Here is a 24,297-nt window from a genome sequence, read left to right on the forward strand (position 1 = left end):
CTGTAGTCCCAGTACTCGGGAGGCTGAGGCAAGAGAATTGCCTAAGCCCAGGAGTTGGAGGTTGCTGTGAGCTATGATGCCACAGCACTCTACCGAGGGTGATAAAGTGAGACTCTCGGTCTCTAAAAAAAAAGAGAGAATTTTGAACACAACCAGTCCCCGATTATACATTTCAGATTTTCAGAACAAAGTGCAGGTCAAGGTCATTCGGAGCCCTGCAGATTTGATTCGACTGATAGAGGAGCTGAAAGGTGGAACCAGAAAGGTAGGGCCTGGCTCAAGGGAGGGGTGGGAACTGCCTCTCAGCTGGCAGTATGTGAAAAACCACCCTGAACTGGGCCTGGCCTGGGCCCAATAGAGCTGACTCCCTCCCATCACTCCTCTTGAGACCCCTACTCTCCACCACACACCCGAGCCACTGTTTTGTCTGCCCCCACCATGTGTCTCTACTGAAACCTTAACTGTGTAGTCTTCCTCCCCGATCCTCACCCACCCAGGGGAAGGCAGATGCAGGCCAAGAGCAGCCCGCGGACGATGCTGCTAAAGTCCCTCGGAGGGAGCCAGAGGTGAAGGAAAGGGGTGATGCAGAGCAGCAGAGCGTAGTGGAAGAAGAGGAGGATGAGGAGGATGAAGATGAAGATGAGGACGAGCGGCAGTTACTCGGAGAATTTGAGAAGGAGCTGGAAGGGATACTGCTCCCGTCAGACCGAGACCGGCTCCGTTCAGAGGTGAAGGCTGGCATGGAGCGGGAACTGGAGAACATCATCCAGGAGGCAAGCCCAGGGTTTTACACCTGTTGCTTCTGCAATGGCTGGCTCCTACAGGGCAGGATGGGCCAAGGGGTTAAGGGAGGACAAAGGGTGGCACTCGGCTCGGGCCGGGCATGGGACAGGGCACTCCAAAATGGTGTTTGCTTCCTTAATTAAGAAGGATGGAGGAGAAAGGAGATCAGAGAGAAGGATGAGCCTTAAATATTAGATTCTCCTCTAGAGCACAGCCCAGTAGCCTTTCCGCTCCCAGACCCTTGACTTTCTACCCTCCCTTGGGTATTCATTCCAGACAGAGAAGGAGCTGGACCCAGATGGGCTAAAGAAGGAGTCGGAGCGTGATCGGGCAATGCTGGCTCTGACATCCACTCTCAACAAACTCATCAAAAGGCTGGAGGAAAAACAGAGTCCAGAGCTGGTTAAGAAGCACAAGAAAAAGAGAGTTGTCCCCAAAAAGCCTCCCCCACCACCTCAACCTACAGGTGAGAGCATCAGAAGAGAAGGAGCAGCCAGTCAGTTGTCTTCACCCTTCAGGGGGCCTCGTTCCCAGAGGGCATTGCCTTCTTGCCCTTCTGAGAGTTCACGTTCTCCACACTCTTTCTGGAGCACTGTTCTCACTGTTCCCTTCTTCCCACCATTTCATCCCTGGCACGGTCACCTCCTGTTCAGCCTGTGGAAAGCATCCTTTAGACCACGTCTGTCTGCTTTTCTGGTTTGCTCCTGCACACACAGTGCCTAGTGCTCTGCCTGGCACATGGTGGGTGATCAGCAGACAGTAATGGAATGACCATGAGCCTATGTGGTGAAAACCACATGGCTGAGAAGGTGCAGCCTGCTGACAACTAGGACTTTGCCTGGGAGAGGCCCCCTCTGTCAGGGTATGAATTGGTGAGCCAATAGCATGGCTAGATTTTATTCCTTCTTACACCTCTTTGTGTCCATTCCACAGGGCTCTATGGGCATGGAGATCAGACATTCCAAATGGAATGTTCCAGTAGTGTCAAACCTTGCATCTCTCTGTCTCTCACTAAACCCTGAAATAGCTTTAAAGTATCAACATGGAGGCCCAGACCACAACTTTCCAATTTGCTTCTTAAAACTTTGTTGGTGCAGGTGGTCTGATTTTTGTTTCAGAAAACAGAGCCATTATCCTTTAGGTGACAGGCAGCACTTCTGGGTAGGGGAAGAAGGAAGGCTGCAGTTGGTGGGGGAGCCTAGAGACTGAAGTCAGAGTGGGGAAGCCACTGGTTTTTTGAGCCGTGGGTTGTATGCGTGAAGTGGAATGGCTGCTAAGCCCACGGATGGCTTAGGGAGAGGTGACCACCATGACCCCTAACCCTGGAGTCACGGCTCTGCTTTGTGTCTCCCTGTGTGTCTCCCCCTCTAAGAGGAGGATCCTGAGCACAGAGTCCGGGTCCGGGTCACCAAGCTCCGTCACGGAGGCCCCAATCAGGATCTGACTGTCCTCGAGATGAAACGGGAAAACCCACAGCTGAAACAAATCGAGGGGCTGGTGAAGGAGCTGCTGGAGAGGGAGGGACTCACAGCTGAAGGTGGGCCCTGGAGGGCGCTGGTGTCAGCGCTGTTGGAAGGGCATGCCACCAGAAGTGGACGGGCTGGAGACCGGGGGGCAAGGGGCCTGCCCTGAGGCTCCCAACCATCCTGCTTCTCATGGCCCTACTGCTCCTTTCCAGGGAAAATTGAGATCAAAATTGTCCGGCCAGGGGCTGAAGGGACCGAAGAGGATGCACGTTGGCTGACTGATGAGGACACGAAAAGCCTCAAGGAGATCTTCTTCAATATCTTGGTGAGAGGCCTCCCCCCCACAAGCCCTGGACCTCCAGCCCTCCCCCCAGCCTGCCTGGTTTCCAGAGCATGGTACAGACTCATGTTGTAGGCAGCCCCCAGTTTACCCATCTGGAAGCAGGGGCTCAGTGTGTGGCCCTCAGCGCAGCCCCTTGACAGCATGTGACCCTAGTCTTTACCTCCCCCACCCTGGGCTGGCTGTCACTGAACTTCCCTGGGAGCTCGAGCACCCACAGCTCCCATGGCTTGACAGTCAGCAACTCCAGCCCATCCTACTGTCTCCCCGCAGGTGCAAGGAGCTGAAGAGGCCCAGAAAGAGCACCAACGGCAGAAGGAGCTAGAGAGCAATTACCGCCGCGTGTGGGGCTCTCAAGGGGGAGAGGGCACAGGGGACTTGGATGAGTTTGACTTCTGACACCTCCACTGCAACTGGCCTTTGAGGAGTCCAGAGTCTTCCTAGACTGGCCCACCTCCCCCCCACCTCCCCACCCCTAGCACCACGAAAGGCCAACAGCAGGGCAGAGCTGAGCTGTGGACCTGGCAAGCCCAGCTCTGGGGGAGTGGAGGGCCTTGGGGTGAGTGCTGCTGCTGCCACCGAAAGTCGCCCTGCAGCCTCACCAGGCCTGGGATTTTTGTTTTCCTGGGCTTTTCCCAAATCCCCTGGCTTTCCTCCTTGGCTGTTCCCCTTATCATCCCCTAACGATAGGATAGGATTCTTTCCTTCTCCCCCCCCCCCGCCCCGAGATTCATTTGGTAAGACATTTTGAGCAGAATAGGGTAGAGAGATCGTGGACAGTGGGATGGTTTAGCAGGCCCTGAGAAAACGTGCTCCCGCCCTGACCCTGTTTAGAGTCACTTCACCCCTTTCCTTGGGATTGCCTTGGGATTTCCTTCTCCTGTTCCCTGTCCACGCTGTCCCCTACAATCTGTGCTTCTTAGTTAAGGAGCTGTCAGCTCTGTTGCTAAGGAAATGAGAGAATGTTGCCCATCACCTCCGACACAATCCCCGCAAAAAGGGTGGGGTACAGAGCCACCACCCACCATGTTCTTGAACAATCAGGTTTCAAAATAAAGGACTGGACCATCCATCAATCCATCAGTCTCTTTAGGTGGGATGCATAGGTTGGAGCTCAAGCAGGCAGTAGGCTTGGTGTTCTTTCAGGATGGAGGGCACATTCTCTGATCCTGTTCTTTGCTTCACACCTCCTAGACAGCATACGAGAGAGACCAGGATCGCTAAGCAAGGCTAGCCTGGCGAACATTGAAAGAGACACTTGCAGTACCATCATCCCTCCTTTTCCTCATCCGTCTGCCTCGGTTCCTTCCCTTCTTCAGCACCAATTCCTTCCCTTATATCCTGAAACCCAAAATGCACACCCCATCCCCCTACATGGAGCCCCCTGCTGCTGTTCTTCCTGCTATAGTGTGCCCCAGACTCTATGTGCCACCCACACCCTACACCCCCTGTCCATTCAGCATTTCCCAGAAGGCCTCCACCTTTGGCCGTGCCCAGAGAGAGGGCCACTGCCCACACGCCAGCTCCTGAGTATGCCAAGGGTAGGCAGAGCTGGTGTCTTTATCTCTCCCATTGCCAAATGCAGGTGTGGATTCCCTCACATTCCCCCTTCTCTCCTCCCAGTACAGGACTCTAAAGGCAGAAAGGGGCCCAGAATCCTCTGGCTCCCTGTCCTGGAGGGGTCCTGCCTTTCTGCTGAAGACTCTCCATGGGCTCACAGATAAGAAAAGTTACAGAGCTCCCAGGTGTCCGAACATGGGAAGTGAGGGATTCAGCTGTTGAAGGGAGTTACATGAGATTGACCCTCTTGCTGAATAGGGTAGACTGGTGCTTATTGTGCTTGTTATACTTAAGTTTTATTTTGAGATGTAAAAGGCTTTAAAATCCTGCTTCCCCAGACTCATTTGTGTATCTTGGGGGAAGAATACTTCAACTGGGCAAGGGTTTAGACACTGCCTCAAGGGCAGCTGTAGTCAGAATGCTGGTCCAAATCTCCACGTTCCACGCCCCCCCCCCCGGTCTACCATGAGAGGGGACTTGAAGAAGCTGGAGAAACTCTAAATGCTGTTTCCTCATTGGTAAGTCATGAATGACAGGAGGATAGCTGTGAGCATAAGTGGGGTGGTGTGTGTGTCATGCTCGGCACAGCACCCAGAGTGAGTGCTCACCACCCTCATTACTGTGAACCAGCTCCTGAGCTCTGGAGTCACTTGACTACTTGCAGGCAAGAGAATCCCAAAAGTGATCAGAAGCTACAGTACAATCTTTTAAATTGGCAAAAGCAAGAGGCTGGAGCAGGAGGAGGTATCTGATCGAGATAAAGTCTTGGCATCATTGGAAAGCTGAGTTCTAGAATCTTACCATATTAATCATTTTTTACTTTTAATAATTCCTTTTACTTTGGCTCTGAGCAAAATTCCTATAGAGCTTGGGAAAGGTCAGTTTGCCCCAGTGTGATAGGGCCAATAAAAGGAAGGGAATAGGGTTTGTGGCAGATTGTGACCAGGAAAGGTTGGGAAGGAGCTGGCTGATGGCAACAGGGACCCAAGCAAGGAGCCCACAGTGAGCTATGAAGATGGCATGAGTGTAAGGTCAGCAACTCCCCTTACCCACCCAGCAGGTACCGTTCTAAGTTCCTATGTGGCCATAACCTGGATGGCTTGTTTTGTTACTCCATCCTCCATCACCCTTTACAACTCCCCCACAAGACGCTTGGTGTTGGGGTTTGCTGTGGGGATTGCTGACAGCATGACCGTTTCTCACTGGCTGGAAATTAAAGGAACTTCGGGGTGGCTGGCTGGCAGTTTCCTTTGCAGGGAATTTTATTCTCTCCAGGGTTTTTGTTTCCTCCCTGTATGCCCTCAGGTGCCCAGGCTGAGAAGTGGAGATGACGTAAGAGAGCCTAGGGTCTCGGAGCTTAAGGGTGGAATGTCCAAGTCCTCAGGGCGAGTCTTCTTTGCACCCCCCCCTTCCTTTCCTTTTACCCAGACCATGCACACACCTGCCTCTGTACCTGTCACTGCACCTGCACCCTTGAATCCACCTTTCCCTGGTCATACCAGTATTCTGAGCGTCACTTTGCCTAGGACCCTGCAGAGCAGCAGCTTCCATGTCAATGGGACCCAGGTTGTGACCACACCTTGTCAGCTTGGTGCCACACCTGCAGCTGAACATCTTGGGGCCGGTGGGCATGGAGGGTCAGAACCAACTCTACCCAAAGATGCTGATGCTACCCACTGATTCCTTGAGGAAGATGGCACATGTGGCAGCTGTGACCAACGTGCACAGCCTGCTGGCCCAATACTGCCCTCCCCAGCCTCTCTCTTAGCTTCACAGAAGTATTGGTAGTGGCTACATGCAGGCTATGGCTCATGGAGGCAACACTAACCTCAGGCTGCTGTGGCCTTGTTGGCCACATAGATGACACAGAGGTGGGCAAATGCTTAGCTGGCATGGAGTGTATAGACACCAGGGACCTCTGCAGCCAGCTTGGAAATCTCTCCAAGGATATCTTCCATCTCTCTGGAGTGCACCCTGACTGGGGCCAAGAGAGGGGCCCCTACTGCAACCTCTACCTGGTACCTGGTGCTCAAAGTGAGCAGGCCGGCCTGGGGCAGCCTCCCTGGAGTGCTTGCTAGGTACCCTCTGAACAGATATTTTTCAGAATACAAACACATGCTACTAAGGTCATCCAAGGTTATGTAGCTATGAAGTTGGAGGGCCAGGTTTCAAAATCAGATCTGTGTCCAAAGTTCCTGCTCTTAACAAAAGCTGCCCATCTTCTCACCTCTCTCCACAGGCCTGCCCTCGCCTCTACACATCACACTCCAACTCTTCCCCAGGACTGGGGTCATCTTGAGAGTCAGGGACTTCTCTGCTCCCAGGGTCCCCACTGTTGTCCCAACCTGCCCATGTCCTTCTACTACATGACCCCAGAACTGTTATAGACAGGGAAACCACCTGTGCCGATAGGTACTGCCCTGCCACTAGCCCCAGTGGGAACCACCTCTGCCTGCCCCTCTCCCACCCTAGTTCCCCACCTTGACCACAACCATACCCTGACCTGCCTCTTGAAGAACAGACCAGCAGCTCACCCCCTAGACAAAATCACTTCCTCTTTAATTGCTGTTGAAGAGTCACACCACCTGCCTTGAGGAGATGAGGGGGGCATTCCCCCCTACCCCACCCCATTCCCCTCCCCAATTACCTGGTCCTTTGCAAAATATTTTAGCCAGGGGAAAAAAAAAAAAAAAAGACCAGAAACCACTGACACAGACAGCCCAAGAACTGGGTTGATTGAGGGAGGCAGGGCTGGGCCAGCTAAGTCCACCCCACCACCCCTTTTTTGGGGATGGGGAAAGGGGCCTGGAAACCCTCAGTCACCTCACATCCTCTCAGCCCCGCTGGAAGGGCTCATGAGGGTGAGGGTCTGGAACTGCTCCGATGGGAGGGAGGGGCTGGACAGGAGAACAGTGGGGGAGGGGTCCCATTGTAGGGGCGCCCCTGCCCCAGATCACCATGGGCGCTGCACAGTCACAGGTACGCAGTCACGGTCACAGACACTCACAACCCGAGAGCACTCCCACCCCATCCCACCCCCTGCCCACCCTTGGCTTCCCTTACCCCAAAACGCCCTCCCCACGCCCCTGCCCGCCCCTGTCCCCAATGTTGGGGAACAAAGCAATAAATTACAAGGACCCCCCAGCCTCACTTAGCTGGCTCCTCCTCCATCCCTTCTCCCTCCCCAGATAGTAGTAGTGAGGAGGGACCCAGGCTCTTGCTCCCCCAGCCCGTAAGCTTCCATCCATAGATAGGTGTAAGGGGACGTCCTAATTTCCACTCCTCATGGTCCCTTTCACGGAAAGGGTTGGGGACCCCTCCACCCCCACAGGCAGCAGGGGTCCTGCCCCTCGCTGCCCCTCCCCCCTTTACTGGGCAGTGAGATCGGCATGGAAGGGGTGGGTCCCCAAATTGGCCCCAAGTCCCAGGGCTAGCTCTCCTACGTACTAACCCCTCCCTCTGGCGTGGCATCGCCCCAGGAGCCAGCCTGGGTTTGGGTTCCCGCCGTGGGGGTGATTCAGCGCAGGCAAGACCGGGTCCTTGTCCCGCCCCCAGGGGGCGCAAGCGGGCGCGTCCTAGAGCCCCGGAGCTCAGGCCGCGGCGGGGGCCCGGTCCGCAAACACCTAGCGGGCAGACCCAGAGCAATCCGAGTGTGGGGACGGTGGACAGGGGACATGTTGAGCTGGGGTCTCCATGCCTCGGTGGGGAGAGGGAGGTGAGTTTGTGTCTTCTGGGAGGCGTGGGGGCTGTGTCTTCGTGGGGGTGGGAAGTGCTCCCGTGGGGCAGAGTGCGGATTGGAGGGGTAGGTGAGTGCATCTGTCCGGCGGTCCACCCGGTGAGGTCGTGCCCGGCTAGCGAGGGGGTGGGGGTGTTTCTGCCGGCGGCAACTATACCAGCGCGACCGGGGCGTCCGCGCGGCCCACGCTGGCAGCGCTGCTCCGGCGGCGGGGGCTGGGCGTGGCGGTGATGCTGGGCGTGGTGGCCGCGCTGGGCGTGGTGGCCGAGCTGCCGCCCTCGCTCGGGCAGCCGTGCTGGAGCAGGATATCCGCGCACAGCTGGCTTCCCGCCTGGCGAGCGTAGAACAGCGCGGTGCGGCCCTGGGCATCGCGGGCCGCCACGTCGGCGCCGTACTGGAGGGCGGAAAGGGCTGCGTGACTGCGAGTCCCGGCGCTGCCCCCCCACGCCGTCTCCCCGAGACCCCCGAGGCCTCGTTGGGGTCCCTGGGGAAGCTGGGCTCTCCCGCGCTGGGTGCTCTGCGGGTGGATCCCCCGGCCCTCTTGGCCCGCCGCTGCCCACATACCCACAGCAGCAGTTGCGTGATGACGACGTGTGCGAGCTCGGCCGCCAGGTGAAGCGGGGAACGGAGCTGCGGGTCTTCTACGCTGGTGTCTGGCGGCCCGTGTCGTGCATGGGCCAGAAGCAGCAGAACGGTGGCCACGTCCTGGGCCTGCACCGCGGCCCACAGCTGGCGGCCCAGGGGCTCTCCGGGGGTGCCCAGCGGCGCCAGGAACAGCAGCTGCTCGTACTTGGCGCGAATCCACGACTCGCGCTCTTCCCTGGGAGGGTCAACGGTTAAGGGCTCAAGGGACCCCCTAGCCAGGACCTCTGCCTCCTACCCGGGGACCCTCTCAGGACCTGCACACCCCCAGCGACCCTCTCTCTGCTCTGTTCCTTCAGCTTACCGCGAAGAGTCCCGTGTGGGCTTGGCGCGGCCCCGCGTGTCGCTCTCCCACACGCGATTGGCCATGTCGTTGCCAATGGCAGTCAGCACCAGGGTCAGCTCCCGCGGCCAGTCGTCCAAGTCCAGCGAGCGAACACGGGAGAGGTGTGTGCCCAGGTTGCGGTGGATCCCGGAACACTCGATGCATATGAGCGCTCCCAGGTTCAAGCTGGCCCAAGTAGGGTCTGGGAACCAGTGCATAGGTGGGCTTTCAGCCAGGCGGAATGGACCCCCAGCATTCACCAACTCCAGGGAACTTCGCCTGAAACACCACCTCCCCAGCCCCTCTGCTGCCCCCTTGTACTCACTGGGGGCCCCACAGTCCACGCAGGTAGAGTTCCCCTTGGCGTTCCGGATTGCTTGGATGGCCACGGCTTCGCTTTGGCTATCTGTGCGCAGCTGCAGAGAGGGTTGAGGTTGGCAATGCCTCTCCCTCAACGCCCTCTTTTCTCCTCAGACCTCTGCTCTCCTCCCACCCACCTCACCCCTAAACCTTTACCTTGACCTTGCTGCTCTCACAGCATTGCAGACTGGCTAGGATCTGACTCTCAATGGCCTGGACCCAGGAATCTCGCTCCTCAAAACTGGCTGCCTCAAAATGCCACGTCTGACCGGTGCTGGATACAATCAGGAACTCGAAGTTTTCCTCTGGGTGGTGAGGGGGATAGGATGGGGTCATGAGTGGCTGGGTTCAAGCAGAGACTGCTTTCCCCAAACCCATCCTCCCTGATGTCCATCCTGAGCCCCTGGGAGTGGGGCAGTGGGGGTAGGGAAAGCAGAGGGTAGTGGATAGCAGGAAGCCCAAGCACATGCAGGGGAAGGCAGGGACACCCACACCCCTCTGCACCCCAGCTGAGCAACCCTCCCGCTCCCCGCTTGTTACCTGCTTTATAAATATTTCTTAAACTACCAAAGGATTTTAGTTTCCACATTTTGCGCTTGGCTGGTTTCCCGAAGCGAAGGAGATAGAGATAGAATAGAGAGGAGAAGAGAGAAAAAGAGACCAAGAAAGGAGAAATAGAGAGGCAGATGGAGACAGAGACAGAGTGCCAGAGACAAAGCAGGACAGACAGATGGGGAGAGAAAGCAGAACTAAAGTCAGTGGCCCCAGAGCAGAGTGGAGCAGAAGCCAAGAGCCATGAGAGTAGGCAGATCTGGAACAGGATCTCAGCACCCGGCAGAGAGCAGGGGCAGTGGGGACAGGTTATCATGACCAGTAAGGAGCTGGGGCTCTAGGAGGAGAGGGGAGGGGCAGGAGCTGAATGAGCATGGAGGAAGGGGACAGAAGCTGGATCCCAGGGCTGGGATGACAAGGGCCTAGGGCCTGGGAGTGGGCAGTCACTGGGGGACAGGAATGGGGATCATTGTGGTCAAGGGCTGTTGGGGGAACTCGGCCATTGCTGAGAGTTCTTGGGAGCAAGGGCTTGGTAGTCACAGAGTCCAGGAGCTGAGGAGTCAATGGGGGATACTAAGGTTGGGACTGAATCACTGGGGGACAGGGGGGCTTCTGAGTGCAAGGGCTGGGGGAGGATAAGTGGAGTTGAGGACAGGAACAGGAACTAGAGGGTCACTAGGAGAGGGAACAGGAGCTGTAGACTTATGGTTGTCATTGAGAACAGGGGCTGGAGACTACTGGAGAAAAGACTTTGGCTGGGGACAAGGGAGGAGAACAGGGCCTGGGAGAGTCCACTTTTCACTAAATTATGTACAGTGGTGATGACAGCCAAGCCCTCAGCTCAGGCACTTTTCCTCCTGCTGTAGGAGCTAGGTCAGGAATCTGATATTGGGGACAAGGGTCCAGGGTAGGAGTGGAACTGCCACCAAAGCCTCACCTTCAGCCTGCCCAGCTGAGCCTTCAGTCTTAGATGGTGTTGTCAGTTTTTTCCTCCGCTGCTTCTTCACCATGGGAGAAGGAGGGGGTTCTCGACTTAGGGGGCTCAGATCTCCAGATGGGGTACAGTCTTAGGGAGGAGAACAAAGCCTCAGTTGGCCCCTTACACAGATCTCTTCATTTCTCAATAGTTTGTCTTCTTCCCTGAGCTAGCTTTGGCATTTTAAGGGGCCCCTCCTCAACTGTCCCTCTCCAAGTGTCCCTCAATCATTCCTGGGGGGGTGGGCAGATGAGTGGTTTAGAGTCAGACCTGCGTTCAGATCCCGGCTCTGCCACTTACTGGCCTTGAGACCTTGAGCAAATCACTTAATCTTCTGAGCCTCAGTTTCTTCCTTCCTAAAATGGGGATAATAATCTTGACCTGACAAGGCTGCTGTGAGGGTCATTTGTTGCAATGTTACTTGCTATTAAAATATATATATATAATATATATACACACACACACATATATATAATATATATATATATATTTCAAATATGCCAACCACTAACAGCCAACTATGTGCCGGACAATGTTCTGGATAATGTTCTCAGTCTTAAAGCCTCAAGTTAAGTCTCTGAGGTAGCAACTATTATTTCCACTTTCCAGATGAGGAAACTGAGGCATGGAAAGGTCAAATAGTTTGCCCACATGTCAAGCTAGGACTCCAGCTCAGGTGGTTAGCTCTGAAGCCCACTTGTCTTAACCATTATGATAAGACACCGTATGACTGAGCTTGGTGCCTGGCACCCAGTGGATGGGTGTTCGTGTGGGGCTCCATGTGCTCACTCATGCATGTATTTCAGCCTCCAAGGCTCCACAGAATCCATTTCCCACCCACATTCCATTTGGATCTGAAAGACAGTGGATGGAGGGTGGTCCCCACTGACCAGTGCTGAGGGCTCGGGCCAAATTCCGGTCTGGCTTCAGCAGGTGCTTGGATGTCTGGTCTGGTGGTAGCTGCAGGGAACTGGGGCTGGGGCTGGGGCTTGGCATGGGAGTCGTGGCATCTGTTGGAAGACAAAACCTCCTCAGAGAGTGAGCCTCTCTGTCTCCTAGCCCCTTCTTCATGGGGTCCCTGTCAGTCATCCACCTTCTTGCTTCCGTCCTTCTCCCTCTCACAACGTCTGGCCCCTCTCCTGCCCCTTTGTCATGAGCCCCACTCACCAGGAGCTTCACCCATCTGGACAGTGCTCATGTCCTTGACCAGCCCATTAATGCTGGCTGAGGGGCCAAAAGCAGAGATGGCCCTTGGAGGCCGCTTCCCAGGGACTTTGACTGTTGTTCGTAGCAAGTCCATCTCCTTGCCATGGGTACTGTGGATGTAATCCTGGAGGGGCACAGGGAAGGTTGTGGTCCTTGATGGTGTGGGAAGCAACAGAGAGATGGGAGAGGGGCCCTGAGAGTGGACTGAGTTAGGATGAGCTTCTAGAGCAGCGGTTCTCAACCTGTGGGTCGCAATCCACAGGAACTGTATTAAAGGGCTGCAGCATTAGGAAGGTTGAGAACCACTGTTCTAGGGGGTGGGCCCATCAGATTTGGGCCAGCACTGTCTCTTCCAGAAAGCATTCCCTAAATCGTTTTTCCCTGAACAGGGAGAGGCCCTTTCTGGTGCTCGCCCACTGGACTCTGATAGTTCCTGGAGAGATGTATTTACCTTTACTTTCATGGCATGGGCACATGGTAGGCTCTTAATGCATGCTTGCTAAACATAAGAGAACAGGACTAGAGCTTTCCAGAAATGATGTTAGTGCTCGTCAGAGGTACGGACAGGTAGAGCTGGAAGGGCATCCAATGCTGGCCAGTGTGGCTCAGTCGCTGCCACTCACGTTAATGCTGGGGTGGTAGAGTAGGAAGCCATTACTAGACAGGGTCACATATTTCTTCTTCCATTCTTTGTTCAAGGAATTGCCACTTCGTTTTAGTAGGAAACTCTGGAGTGTGGAAAGACATGTGTGGGAGAAAAGCCAGCTAAAACCAGCTGCCTGCAGCCTGCCCAGGCCATGCATCACTCACTTGTTTGATGGGGATGGCTCGCCCACTCCCTGTCGTCTCTCCCCGACTGTCCAAGCTTCGTTTCTCGGAGTCACTACCCCGACGATTCTAGAATAGTTATTGGAATCAGAGGATGGATAGAGAGATACACTGATGGAAGGACAGGAAAGACAGATGAAGAAGGGCCCAACAGAGGGGTCAAGGACAAGGGAAAAGGGGTAGGTAACAGGGAAAAGGGCGATGAGGGTGGTCAGCTGATTCAATACCGCAAAAAGGCTGGTCCTGCGCTTGGCTGCCCGGTGCAGGGAGCCTGGGGTGCTCAATCCAGCCACTGCACCTGCCTCAGCTCGAAGCTCCCGGTGACCGACATTGGGTGAAGATGGGAGGGAAGAAGAGTAGTCGCTAGTGTGGCCCCCGTTACTAGCCTGAGTGTACAAGGAAGAGTTAGCATGGCTGAGAGGCCCCCACACCAGGCTACACCTACATCTAATTACAGGGAATTGGAGACATTCCTTGATATCTTCACTATTTATTTATATTATCATTAATACTTTAAAAAATCCTCACCAGCATTGTTACAGTGCTTTAAATTTTGCAAAGGTTGGCTCTACCAGAATTATGCTATATAATCTTCTGAAACCTAGTCAATTTCCAGTCCAGTGCTCTTTATACAAATGATTTCACTGTTCCCCTGCTTCCCCAACCTCCTGGGGTACTTTGTGCCTTTCCTTGGATCCCTAGTCCCTCTTCTGCATCTTCCCACGCCTCTGTGGACCTCTGTGCACCCCAACTCACCTGCCCAGCTACAGGGGTGGAAGCAGCTGAGTGGCTTGGGGAGCTGGGCAGGGACTTGCAGGCAGCCAGAAGCTGTTGCTGTTTGCGTAAGGTCACCACCTTCTGGGCCACTGGAGGGGAGAAGGAGTTGGTGGGAGAGGAAGTGTGAGCAGGCCAGATACCTAAGGCAACCCTTCCATGCCCAGCTTTGAGAAATCCCTAGTAGATAATAGCGTGCCCAACCTCCTTGTCACTGTGGCTCTATGCTACCCGTGGCTATGGCCTTGCCAGCTACCTTCAACCTAAAAAGATCTTGTGACTACTAAGCAAATCTTTTCTGGCCTCCCTGATCTCTCCTCCCTCCCACAGAGGCTAAGATCACTCCCAGAGAGAGTCCTGGATGCCTATCTCTAAGAATATCCCAGGTCTCTAGCTTCTAGCTCCCCACATATCCTGGAGACCACCACACTCACCCTCCTGGAAGACCCGGTCCACATTGAGCCCATAGGTTGCACACGTCTCATAGTAGCTGCAGCGTTTCATTTCTGAACACAGGGCCCGGGCACGAGCATCGCCCACCACCCGAGGGGAGGAAGCACTGATCCTGTCTGAGGGGATGGCAAGGGGGCAGGATTGGACAATAGACCCCTTCCCCACTTTTCATGATTCCCTTTCCATTGTGTTTGGGCTCAGGCTGGGCCCACTGGGGATGGGGTGTGGGAAAACATCCCTCCTGCAACCAAGTGGAATGAGCATGAATAAGCCCTTTTGGGGTGCTGGGCCCAGCTCACATTCCCAGTTGCAGATGAGTAGGCTGGGTGAGCTCTGTGTGTGTGTGTGTATGTGTGTGTCTGTGTCTTCAAGGAATACTCCAGAAGAGAGTGGTGCCTCCTGAAGAGATCTGAAATAGTTCAGACTCACACATGAGTGATAATCACCTTGCCCTGTAAACCCACAGATCCCTGAACGAGGGGTAACATACTTGACATATGAACAAGGAAGAGGATGGGAGTCTGTGTGTAACAGGTGGATCACTCACTCTGCAACAAGAAGCCAGGAGGCAAGCAACAGGTGGAGGCAGGCACCTGCAGAGCAGGCATTCAGACCAAAGCCCTGCCTGCTGACACACCTGAGTACTAGAAAAGTACTTTAGTCTTGGGAAAGCCTCTGAGTCACTACTTCGAGAACTAAAAGGTTTTCTGTCCTCTATTTTTCCATGATTTCCTTTGTGCTTTCCCTTTGTTTTCAGATAAGTTCCTTTAAAACATGTCAGCCTGACCCAGCTGTAGCAAAGTGAAGATGGAAAAGAATTTCTATCCATACTAGGACTTAAAGAAATGGCTGTGTGAGAACACAAGTAGGTAAGATCACAGAAGCAGAACAGAATGATCTGTACTTTGACTGTCCTTCCCCCAAGAGATCCCCTTTTCCCTACTGACCTTGGGAAGTTTGTGTTTGGTTTCATAATTCCCTTTTCTTGGAGATTGGGTTCCTTCCAGTTTACTACAATCCAAGTGGCCATTTCTGCCTCTATTGAGCTCTGGCCCATGTTGGACAATACCTCAGTGACCTCTTCAGGGCCTCCTCTGAAAGCAGTGCTTCCCCAACCCCTCCTTACCTTGTGTCCCCACCAGTGCCAAGGCCAGGCCTCCTCGTCCCTCCCCCCGGAGGGAACTCAGCTGCCCGTGGAGACGGCTCACAGCTTGGAAACTGTTCTCATCCTCCAGGCTGAAGACAAAGATCACAGCATCTGCCCAGCCTGAGAACTTGCAGGGGGTGAGGGAACAAATGGAGAGTCAGACAGGTCCACTCCTTTGTTTTGTTTTGTTTTCTTATTTTATTTTAAGACAGAGTCTCACTCTGTCACCTTGGGTAGAGTGCTGTGGCACCTTAGCTCACAGTAACCCCAAACTCCTGGGCTTGAGCAATCCTTTTGCCTCAGCCTCCCAAGCAGCTTGGACTACAGGCACCCACCACCAGTAGCCTGGCTAATTTTTCTGTCATTTATTTATTTATTTTGAGGCAGAGTCTCACTTAAGTCAGGGGAGCGTAAGAGTAAGTCTCACAGTAGAGTGCTGTGGCATCACAGCTCACAGCAACCTCAAACTCTTGGATTCAAGTGAGATTCTTGCCTCAGCCTCCCGAGTAACTGAGACTACAGGCGCCTGTCATGACGCCTGGCTATTTTTAGAGATGAGATCTCCCTCTGGCTCAGGCTGGTCTGGAACCTGTGAGCTCAGATAATCCACTCACCTTGGCCTCCCAGAGTGATAGAATTACAGGCATAAGCCACCGTCCTGGCCCCTAGTTTTTCTATTTTTAGTAGAGACAGGGTCTTCCTCTTGCTCCCAAGTAGCTGGGATTACAGGTGTCCACCACTATTAGCCTGGATAGTTTTTCTATTTTTTAGTAGAGATAGGGTCTTCCTCTTGCTCAGGCTGGTCTCAAAGTCCTGAGCTAAAGCAATCTGCCTGCTGCCCACCTCAGCCTGCCAGAGTGCTAGGATTACAGGCATGAGCCACCGCACCTGGCCATGTCCACTCCTTTGGACGCTAACTCAAGATCTGAGAAACTAGAGCCCCTTCCTCAGCCAGTGCTGACCCAAGCCAGCTTACACCCCATCCTCCACCCCTCACCTTGGCATCAGGTGCCCCAGCTTCCTCTCGGATTAGCACCAGATGAGTCTGTCCATCAACCAACATCTCCTTCTTGTACTGCTCATCTGTCCAGAAGATTTGGAAGAGGCAATAGATCAGAGGTGATAGGTCACTAACCCTCCCATGCTCCCTGTACCTTAGCTATGGTGGCCTCTTCTCCCTGATCTCCCTACCTGCCTAGTCATTAATCTTACTCCTGATCCTTGACCCCAATCTTTAGCTTACTATGACTTTTGAGAACTCACTCTCTGTCTTCTCCAGCACCTCATATGAACCGGTCAGGAATCGGTGGATGAGTGATGACTTCCCACTCCTGGTGTCACCCAGCACACCCTGAGGACAAGGTTATGGAGAGAGATTGTGAGAATTAAGAGAAAGCAGGATATTTGGATTTGGACAATTCAGAAAGCCCAAAGAGACTGGCAGTGTTAAATCATCCAAGAAGGGCCCTACAGGGCCTGGATGACAATCAGGTGGGAGGTCAAGACTCGACTGTGGTAAGAAATAATCCCAGAACTCAAAGTGGACCACAAGTTGAAAAATATCTGTGATTCAGTACCGGTCTTTTGGTGTTGTGTTGTTTAGGACATATACTAGAACTGTATGTGTGTGACATGGCACAGCTCTAGGCACTAGTTGGAAAGTTTTACCCAATTCCAAACAAGGAACATGAAGGGCCAAAGGGCAGATATCAGAAATGAGAAGGCTGTAGGAGGTCCACGGACAAACAGGAAAGAGGGGATGGAAGCCTAAAGACTAGAGAAGAAAACTCTGTGAGGATGTGGAGCCCTGGGATGGTGCTCTGAAGGTAGACTCTCAGGAGAACTGGAAGACATTCTCCATTCTCACAGAGAAAGAGAAGGGGAGAGAAGGCAGTGTTGGGAGTGCAGTGGGTGGGAGGGCAGGTTCCCTACAGGTGAGGGGTCTGAGTTACCTACCAGGCGCAGTTCAGGAATGGAGCGGCTCAAAGTCCATTCCTGGCTATTGACCACAGCCTCTGTAAAGGGAGAAGGGCAGTAAGAGGGGAGACTTCCAGCCCAGGAGGGCTCAACCCTCAGCCACCCTCCTCCCTTGGTAGCTTCCCTGAACTCTCAGGACCCTGCCTGCGTGGGAGAGATGTGTGGAACGGATAGGTTTGAGAGTGGTCCCCAGTCCTCCCATCCCAGCCACTCTCCCTACAGCTGTTGCTGCCGCTCAGTGGTTGCTTAGCAACGGAGCTAGCAAGACAAAAATACTTCAGTTGGCATCTCCCTTAAAGCACATCTCCAAACGTGGGTCCCTGCCCCAGACAGGGAGATAGGGCCTCTGATAGTGACAGGTTCTTCCCTCTGGAAAGAGACTAGAAGAGCTCCTTCCGGATCTATTGATTCCCAGTGTGCTCCTGGGAGGAGGTGCTGGAACATAGAGAGTGGGTCTTCCTCAATCTCCATTTCACAGGAGAGAAACTGAAGTGAGGGCTTTCCCTCCTTTTTCAAGGTCAACAGGCACTGTGGCCCTAACCCTTCTCCACCGTCGAGGGGATAGAGCCTGTATTTTCCTATGCCTCCTCCCATAGCCTCCCCGCTAGCGCCCTCCAAAAGAATTGGGGAAGGGCTCCATCCCCTGGCAGAGAGAAGCCACAGGCCCGGGGGATAGGATGCTCCTTCCGCCCGCCGGGTCCAGCCCCCGCGCCTGACACTGGCCGGACGTTCCCGGGGCGCCGCAGCTGCGGTGAGAACTCTGGGATCCAGAGCCATCTGCTCCCACCCGCTCCTGAGCCAAACCCCAGGGGCCGCCTCCGCTCCCGGACCCGCCTCCCCTCTCAAGAGTGTGAGCCGAACCCAGAGTCCCCTGCCTGTCTCCTCCAGGAAAGAAAAAAAAAAAAGAAAAGAAAAGAAAAAATATATACATATATAAAATACACACATATATAAAATATACACCCCTCGGAACAAACCACTACTTTCGCCGCATCGCCTCCCGAGTCTCCCGGGGTGAGAACTGCCTTGCAGCAGCCCCGCCCCCCTGACTCACTCCGGGTCAGCCCCAGGAGGGTTCAGCGCAGCTGGGGGCGAGGGAGGGGCAGTGGGGGAAGGAGACTTCCCACCCGCACCCCTCACTTTGAGTCCAAATACTCAGCACGTTCCAGCCCCCGTGCACTCGCGCGCCGCCCATCCCGCTTTCACTTGATGGAAAACAGCACTAGCCTGCTCTCAGCCCAGGTGAAGACCTGCCCCTGGCTGGCTAGGAGCTGCCTACAAGGTCACTGTCCCGCCACGTGCCCCAAGTGCTCAGGAGAAACTGAGGCTTTCTCATCTCTTTCACCTTCAACGTTCCTCTAGACAAGGCAAAGCCGGGTTTCCACACTCCCAGAGTCCCGCTGAGGCTGGAAGTGGCTCTGGGGCTTCTCTGGGAGCAATTTCCTACATTCACTCTGACCAAGGGCATCATTTTCCCAGGGCTCCCTGAGTCCCTCTGAAATCAAGTCAGCTACCACGCCGCACAATGTAGCTACTCACCCTGCTTCTGGATTCCCTTTGCCCCCATCCTTGCCATCCTTGGCAAAGGAGTGAGCCTGGTTCACCCGCCCATCCAAGAGGAAACCTTCCCCAGTTTCCTGCACATCGCGCCCGCAACCCGAGCTGAGTCTTCCAGGTGCCCTCCCTTCCCTGTTCTCAGGCCCTGATCCTACTCACTAGGGGAGGTGCGGAGCTCTGCGCCCAGCAGCTCCCTGGACCCGCTGCCAGAAGACAGGCCCGGAGGTCCGGGAAGGGGCCCGGAGGCAGGAGGCCCCCCAGTGCTCTTGGTGAAGATGCCGCTGATAAACTTGAGCATCTTGCGGTCGCGAGTGGATGCTCGGCCCCCCTCCCGGCCCCGTTTCAGCCCCGGAGCTGGGGGTTCCAGAGTGATTGGAGGTGCAGGCCCGGGGGACTGCGCGGAGGCGGCAGCGACAGCAGCGGCAGGAGTTGGGGTTGCTGGCACGGTCAGCGGAGGAGAGGCGATAGTCGGACCCGGGTGCAAGTCACTGTTGTCCAAGGTCTTACTCTTGCCTTTCCGAGGGGACAATTTCCCTCGGACTCCGGCCCCAGTCGCGACCCCACCAGAGGTCGTGGCTGCACCACCTGCTCCTCCAGCGACTACCGCGGTGGCGGCAGCCGCAGAGGCAGAAGCTCCAGTCCCAGAGCTGCTCTTTGACCCCTTGACCCTGGGCTTGCCCTCGCTTTCCGGCCATGACAGACGGCTACCCGTGTTCTTGCTCCCGCCGGCTTTGGCTCCACTCGTGGTCACCGTCTTGCAAGGCTTGGGAGCGGGCGGAGGAGGCGCCACCTTGAGCCTCCGGTTGCCGGTGCCAGGGTGCGGGGAGGACGAGCCAGGGACGCCGCCACCCGCTCGGCCTTCGGGTTCCGGGCCCCCCCAGCTCGGGCTGCTGAGTAGGGGGCGCCTGGAGGAGGTGGGGGCACCCCCGGGTTTGGGGTCGGGGCTCAGCCCCCCGGAGAGCGGGGGTCCCGGAGGGGCGGCCCAGAGGGAAAGGCGGCGGCCGGGAGCGGGGGAGACTGGGCGGGCCGGACTGGCCGGAGCTGGGGACAGGGTGGGGGGCTCTGCGCCCCCCGCACCCACGCTGCTCGTGCTGATCCACAGCGCATCCTGCCGGTGGAAGAGACGCTCGTGCCGCTTCTTGCCCGGCTCCTCCGAGCCTCGGGGGCTACCAGGATCCCCGGCTTCGTTGCCTCTGGCACCCGAGGTGGCGACCGCGGCCACAGATGGAGAAGGCGGTGGCGGAGGCACCGACTCGAGCTTGACCAGGGTCAGCGAGATGAGGTAGGTCGTTGTCCGGCGCTGAAGCGCGCCCGCGCCCCGGCTCATGGGGCCCAGAGACCCCCGAGCTGGGGAGGGGACTCCCCCGGACTGCCTCAGGGGGGCCCGGCCATGGGGCCGCCCTGCTCGCTGCCCCTAGCCCCCGGACCCCGCTGAGCCCCCAGCCCGGCTCCGATGTCGCCGCCGCCTCCTCCGCCTCCGCTTTCGCCCCCCTCCCATCACATGGGGCGCCCCCTCCCCATGCTCCCCGCCCTGCGCCCCCACCCCCTTGGAGCCCCGGGACCTTGGTGCTGTTCCAGGGAGGCGCGCCGGACCGTGCACCCCGGCCTGGGTGGGGGCTCTGAGATGGGCGGGGGAGGGCGGAGCGGACAGTAGTGGGGGCAAATGGGGGAGAGGGAGGAACAGGGGGCAGAAAAGGGGACCTGAGGCTGAGGGAAAAGAAGAACCGGTGCGGTGCGGGGGAGGCAGGGGCGGGGAATGAGGACTCAAGGGACAGGGGCCGCCGATGCGGTAGGAGAGGGGGTCTTGAGGAGGGTGGAAAGCTAGTGGGCTGGCCGTGCGGGGGATTCGCAGGGGCGCGGGGAGGATGCTGGGGATGAAGATACGGGAGGTGGCAGGGGAGGAAGGAGGGAATGGGAGGGGGTGGAAACCCACGGGTCTGGGGTCTGGGCGGGGAGGGGCGTGAGATCCGGGAGAAGAGTCCGGGGGCCTCGCCCGGGCTCGGCTCGGTCCGGATGCGCGCTGTGTCCGGGCGCTACCCTCACATTGAGGAGGAGGCGGCCCCCAGCCCCCCCACCCTGTCTTCCCCCCTCCACCTTCTCTCCACCAGCACCGCTGTCTGCCAAGGCGGTGCAAAATCCAGGACTGGATTTCCCTCCCAAATCCTGGGCTGGATTTCCTGGGACTTGGACTCACCTCCCCTAGCAACCCCCTCCTCTGCACACCAAGGTTAGGAAGCTCTACTGTGGGGTGTGGCGTTTAAGAACAAGGGTGAAAATCGATTTATTGGGTGGACAGGCTGCTGTGAACAGAGCCAACTCAGGGTCACTGTCAATTTTGCAGAAGCTGAAGTTTGAAAGTGGGAGGGCCCCGAAATCCTTTTCCCAGGATGCCTTGTCTCCCCTAGGTACCTAAACATTTTCCATTTCTCATGACCTAGCTCCCCTTCCCACCCCCCCACACTTGATACTTTGACAGGGTCATGACTTGAGACCAATTGTCCCAAAGTGAACTTGGAAAGTGTTCCCCAGGGATGGAGAAAAAAAACGTAAACTTAGTGAAGAGGTGGTATCTTGGGGAAGAGGTAGAGGAGAAAAATCTGAGGGCTTGGGGAGCCAAGGCCACAGGGCACATCAAAGGCTCCAGTTCCAGGTGAAGGGAAAAGGAAGGCCTCTAAGATTGATACCCCCCATACCAAAATGCATCCAGTCTCCATAGCAACTGTAGCGCCAATAGTGCCTCAGAAACAGTGGGAATAAGCAGAGAGGAGGGATCTGTGTGTATAGTGGGTGGGAGACTGGCTGGGGATGTTGGGTTTGTTGAGACGCCACCCTCACACCTGGTTACCCATGTGTGGGAAATTTCGCTCCCTGAATATAAGGACCCTTCAGTTGAGGCAGTACCAGCCAGCCTCTTTCAGTTCTCATTCAGTCTCCTGAGTTTTGCTGGGTAGGATTATTTTAGAAGGTTAAAGAGGAGGTAGGCAGACTGAATCTGCTCTGTGTCCCCCACCCTTCTGGAGGCTTTGGAGTTCAAGACTCCCTGTCCTTCAGCCAGGTCAGGAGGAGGAATCAGGCCAATGTAGAAGTGAGAGTAAACTCTTGGGGTTGGGGTGAGATGGAAGGGGGAGGTCTCTCTGCAGCCTTGGAGACCTCTCCCCAGGACTTGGGGCATCTCAGCAGTCCCCTGATTTGGCGTCCCACCCTCCTGACGCAGCTGAGACTATAATAAGTGCTATCGTGGGCGGCTCTTGGAGGCAGGAGCCAGCATGCTCGGCCTGGTGGGGGGTGATGGGGGGTGCTGAACCAGGATGCTGGGAGCCCTTTGTTCTCCCAGAGGCCTGTACCCAGTCCCTCCAGGGTTCTGTCCCTAGGGGTCAGTAGCTTCTCTCTCCCTCTTTGCTGAATCTCCCAGGACAAGAGAACCCCCTAGTAGTCTTTTTGGAAGAGGAGGATGGAGAATTGTTCACACTGACTTAATCTTCCTTCTTTTGATGACCTCAGTTTTCCTTTATGTTGAATGGGAACACAATCCTAACTCTTAGGGAAGGAGCAGAATAAATCACTAATGACATGTGGGGTCTTCTTAGAGATTTCCACCTCCATCCCCACCTCCCTACCTCCTTCTTCAGAGCTAAGCAGAGCCTTTCTACTTGGCCTAGACCTCTCTCCTTCTCCTCCTTTTTCCTTTCTTTTTAAGAGGGGTGGGGCTTGGAGTTTCTCCTTAGGAGGCCCCATGTGTCTGTCCCCTAGGTCTGCCACTAAGTCTATCAGGGTGCAGTTACTGTAAAGAGTGGGGACAGGAGTTGAGAGTGGCACTAACCTCAGAAGGGCAATGGGAAGAGATCAGACTGTCCACTAGGAACCCAAAGGCTTGGGGAGCCAAGCCTACCCCAAGTGAGCCTTTCCTTCCACAAGTTACACTGCAGTGGCCTCTACCAGCAGGAGATAGCTTTCATGGGAAGAATGGTTTCTTCCCCCTCAAGGAGGCAGCTGAGAATGGAGAGGAACGAGAAGTTGGAAGAGATCAGGATATGACGGACAATGTGCTTCTATCAGACAACTTTCATGAGCAAAGAAATCTGCTTTTGTTAGCTCTTTGCTACCTCAGAGGTGAATGTGCTGAGAGCGAGTGAGAAATGACCTCCAGTTACACCAGTTCCTCAGTGGTGAGGCCTTGTGGATGGAGAGAAGCTGTTCCTGCCTGGGCCCCACCACAGGATTGAAAGCCAGGGTGTGCAGGAGGATGTGGCGGATGGTGTTGCCATGGCAGCACTTCCTCCCTGTGTTGTCATCACTTGCTCTAATGGCACTAAGGAGGTAGAGCGGAAGGTGTGTGGGGGGAAGACAGGAACAGGAGCAAGGGGAGGAGAGGAGACCAAGAAGAGTCCTGAGGACTTCTCTGCACTTCAGCTCTTTCAAGCATTGTGTGAATGTTAGCATGTGCCTGAGAGCCTGAGATTCTGTGTGGTGTACTTCAATGTATGTGTGTGTGTGTTTCTCTCTACAGCTGGAGAACAAGAGGTCACTGATCCTTAGTGGGTCCTGGGAATGAACATATTATCCAGTCCCAGAACCTCCTGCCCCAGACTCTTCCTGTCCTGGACTCCCCAGGCAGGGACTGAGTCCATCACTGGTCTGTCACAGGCCATCTTCCCCATGCTCACCCACTTCTCCATTGCCAAGGTCAGCTCAACAGCGACCTGTAATTTCATTTCCCGGGGATAAGGTCATAGTTGGGGAAAGAGGAAGAATGATACCTCCTCCCATGTCTTTTTCCATCTTCCCCAAGTGTATTCTTCCCCAGAGTCTCCGCTCCAACTTGGGGATAGGAAGTAGCCGATTGGGAAGTGATATATAACACAGCTAACCTCCTTCTCTGCCCCTGTTAGTTCCCAGTACACCCAAACTGGAGGCTGACTCTTCTCTCACCTCGTATGCTGTTCAGTGAAGCTTGGATGCTGTCTCGAAGTTCAACGTTGTCCACCCTATCTGCCAGCTTCCTCAGGCGGCTTAGGGCCTGCTTGGCCACTTCATGTCTTTTGACTTCTGCTCTCACTGCGGCTACAGCTAATTGTCTCTGGGCATGCATGTTGCCCAGACCTGTCTTGCCAGGCTAACAGCAACCTCTGGCCCTGAAGTCCATGGCCCTGAAGCCCCCAAACCCCACAAGGCCCCTTCTGCTGTGCCCCAGAACACTCCGCCCCTGCCCGCCCTTCCGTCTGTGGCCTCACTTCCTGACTGGTGAGTTTCAAACCCACAGCCTGGGACAGCTCTGCCTCCTGTACCTCACACCCCCCCTAGTGTTGGCCCATCAGCCCTGCCAGCCAGCCCTTGCTAGGATTCCCCAGCCAGGTGGATCCCGCCCAGGGCCTCCTGTGGGTGATGGTTAAGATGGGTGGAGAATGTGGCAAGCCAGGTCCCAGGTGCAATCCTAAACTCTTGGTGACCTGCAGATCTGTGTTGTCTCAAACTTTTACAGGAATCCACACACACTTACCCTGTCACCCTCAGAGCCTTGTGTTCTAGGATACACTTGTGCTCACCAGCTTGTCTACACACCCCAACCAGCCCTGCAACATAATCCTTCCCCAGCTAGCTACTCACTTCCACCACCT

At 55.5% G+C, this 24,297-nt stretch overlaps 2 protein-coding genes across 6 annotated transcripts in view; one reads left to right on the forward strand and one right to left on the reverse strand.

Moving 5' to 3' along the window:
• OS9 (OS9, endoplasmic reticulum lectin) overlaps nucleotides 1-3,665 on the forward strand; it is a 26,928-nt gene extending 23,263 nt beyond the window's left edge. The window contains exons 10-15 of one of the 4 annotated variants that reach the window (XM_012805566.1): nucleotides 177-265; nucleotides 498-773; nucleotides 1,060-1,249; nucleotides 2,156-2,320; nucleotides 2,462-2,574; nucleotides 2,863-3,665. In XM_012805566.1, the coding sequence (XP_012661020.1) occupies nucleotides 177-265; nucleotides 498-773; nucleotides 1,060-1,249; nucleotides 2,156-2,320; nucleotides 2,462-2,574; nucleotides 2,863-2,988 (959 nt within the window). In that variant the 3' untranslated portion in view covers nucleotides 2,989-3,665. The remainder of the gene's footprint in view (nucleotides 1-176; nucleotides 266-497; nucleotides 774-1,059; nucleotides 1,250-2,155; nucleotides 2,321-2,461; nucleotides 2,575-2,862) is intronic. The other 3 variants (XM_023513556.1, XM_003790584.2, XM_023513557.1) reach the window with 3 other exon arrangements.
• A 2,151-nt stretch (nucleotides 3,666-5,816) lies between these two features.
• On the reverse strand, nucleotides 5,817-23,859 carry AGAP2 (ArfGAP with GTPase domain, ankyrin repeat and PH domain 2). 2 transcript variants are annotated; one of them, XM_003790582.2, is made up of 19 exons: nucleotides 18,842-20,014; nucleotides 17,105-17,163; nucleotides 16,412-16,499; nucleotides 16,146-16,231; nucleotides 15,128-15,275; nucleotides 13,983-14,117; nucleotides 13,531-13,640; nucleotides 13,002-13,160; nucleotides 12,757-12,843; nucleotides 12,570-12,674; nucleotides 11,908-12,070; nucleotides 11,631-11,750; nucleotides 10,702-10,830; nucleotides 9,753-9,812; nucleotides 9,369-9,517; nucleotides 9,178-9,268; nucleotides 8,832-9,054; nucleotides 8,450-8,705; nucleotides 5,817-8,279 (listed from the first exon to the last, which is right to left on the reverse strand). In XM_003790582.2, the coding sequence occupies exons 1-19, from the start codon at nucleotides 20,007-20,009 to the stop codon at nucleotides 8,037-8,039; spliced, it is 3,579 nt and encodes a 1,192-aa protein (XP_003790630.1). In that variant the 5' UTR covers nucleotides 20,010-20,014; the 3' UTR covers nucleotides 5,817-8,036. The 2 variants fall into 2 exon arrangements, with proteins under 2 accessions (XP_003790630.1, XP_003790631.1); XM_003790583.3 differs by lacking the exons at nucleotides 9,753-9,812; nucleotides 18,842-20,014 and adding an exon at nucleotides 23,612-23,859.
• Nucleotides 23,860-24,297: the final 438 nt, after the last annotated feature.

This window comes from Otolemur garnettii, unplaced genomic scaffold, assembly GCF_000181295.1.
Source record: "Otolemur garnettii isolate 467f Iridium unplaced genomic scaffold, OtoGar3 scaffold00043, whole genome shotgun sequence".
NCBI lineage: Eukaryota > Metazoa > Chordata > Mammalia > Primates > Galagidae > Otolemur > Otolemur garnettii.

Coding starts and splice junctions, on each gene's coding strand:
- AGAP2 (XM_003790582.2), bottom strand. CDS start 20,009: ATGAGCCGGGGCGCGGGCGCGCTTCAGCGCCGGACAACGACCTACCTC. Junction 16,232..16,411: donor GGTGCTGGAGAAGACAGAGA/GTGAGTTCTCAA, acceptor TCTTCTGGACAG/ATGAGCAGTACAAGAAGGAG. Junction 14,118..15,127: donor GGCACTGGTGGGGACACAAG/GTAAGGAGGGGT, acceptor CCATCCCCTCAG/ACAGGATCAGTGCTTCCTCC.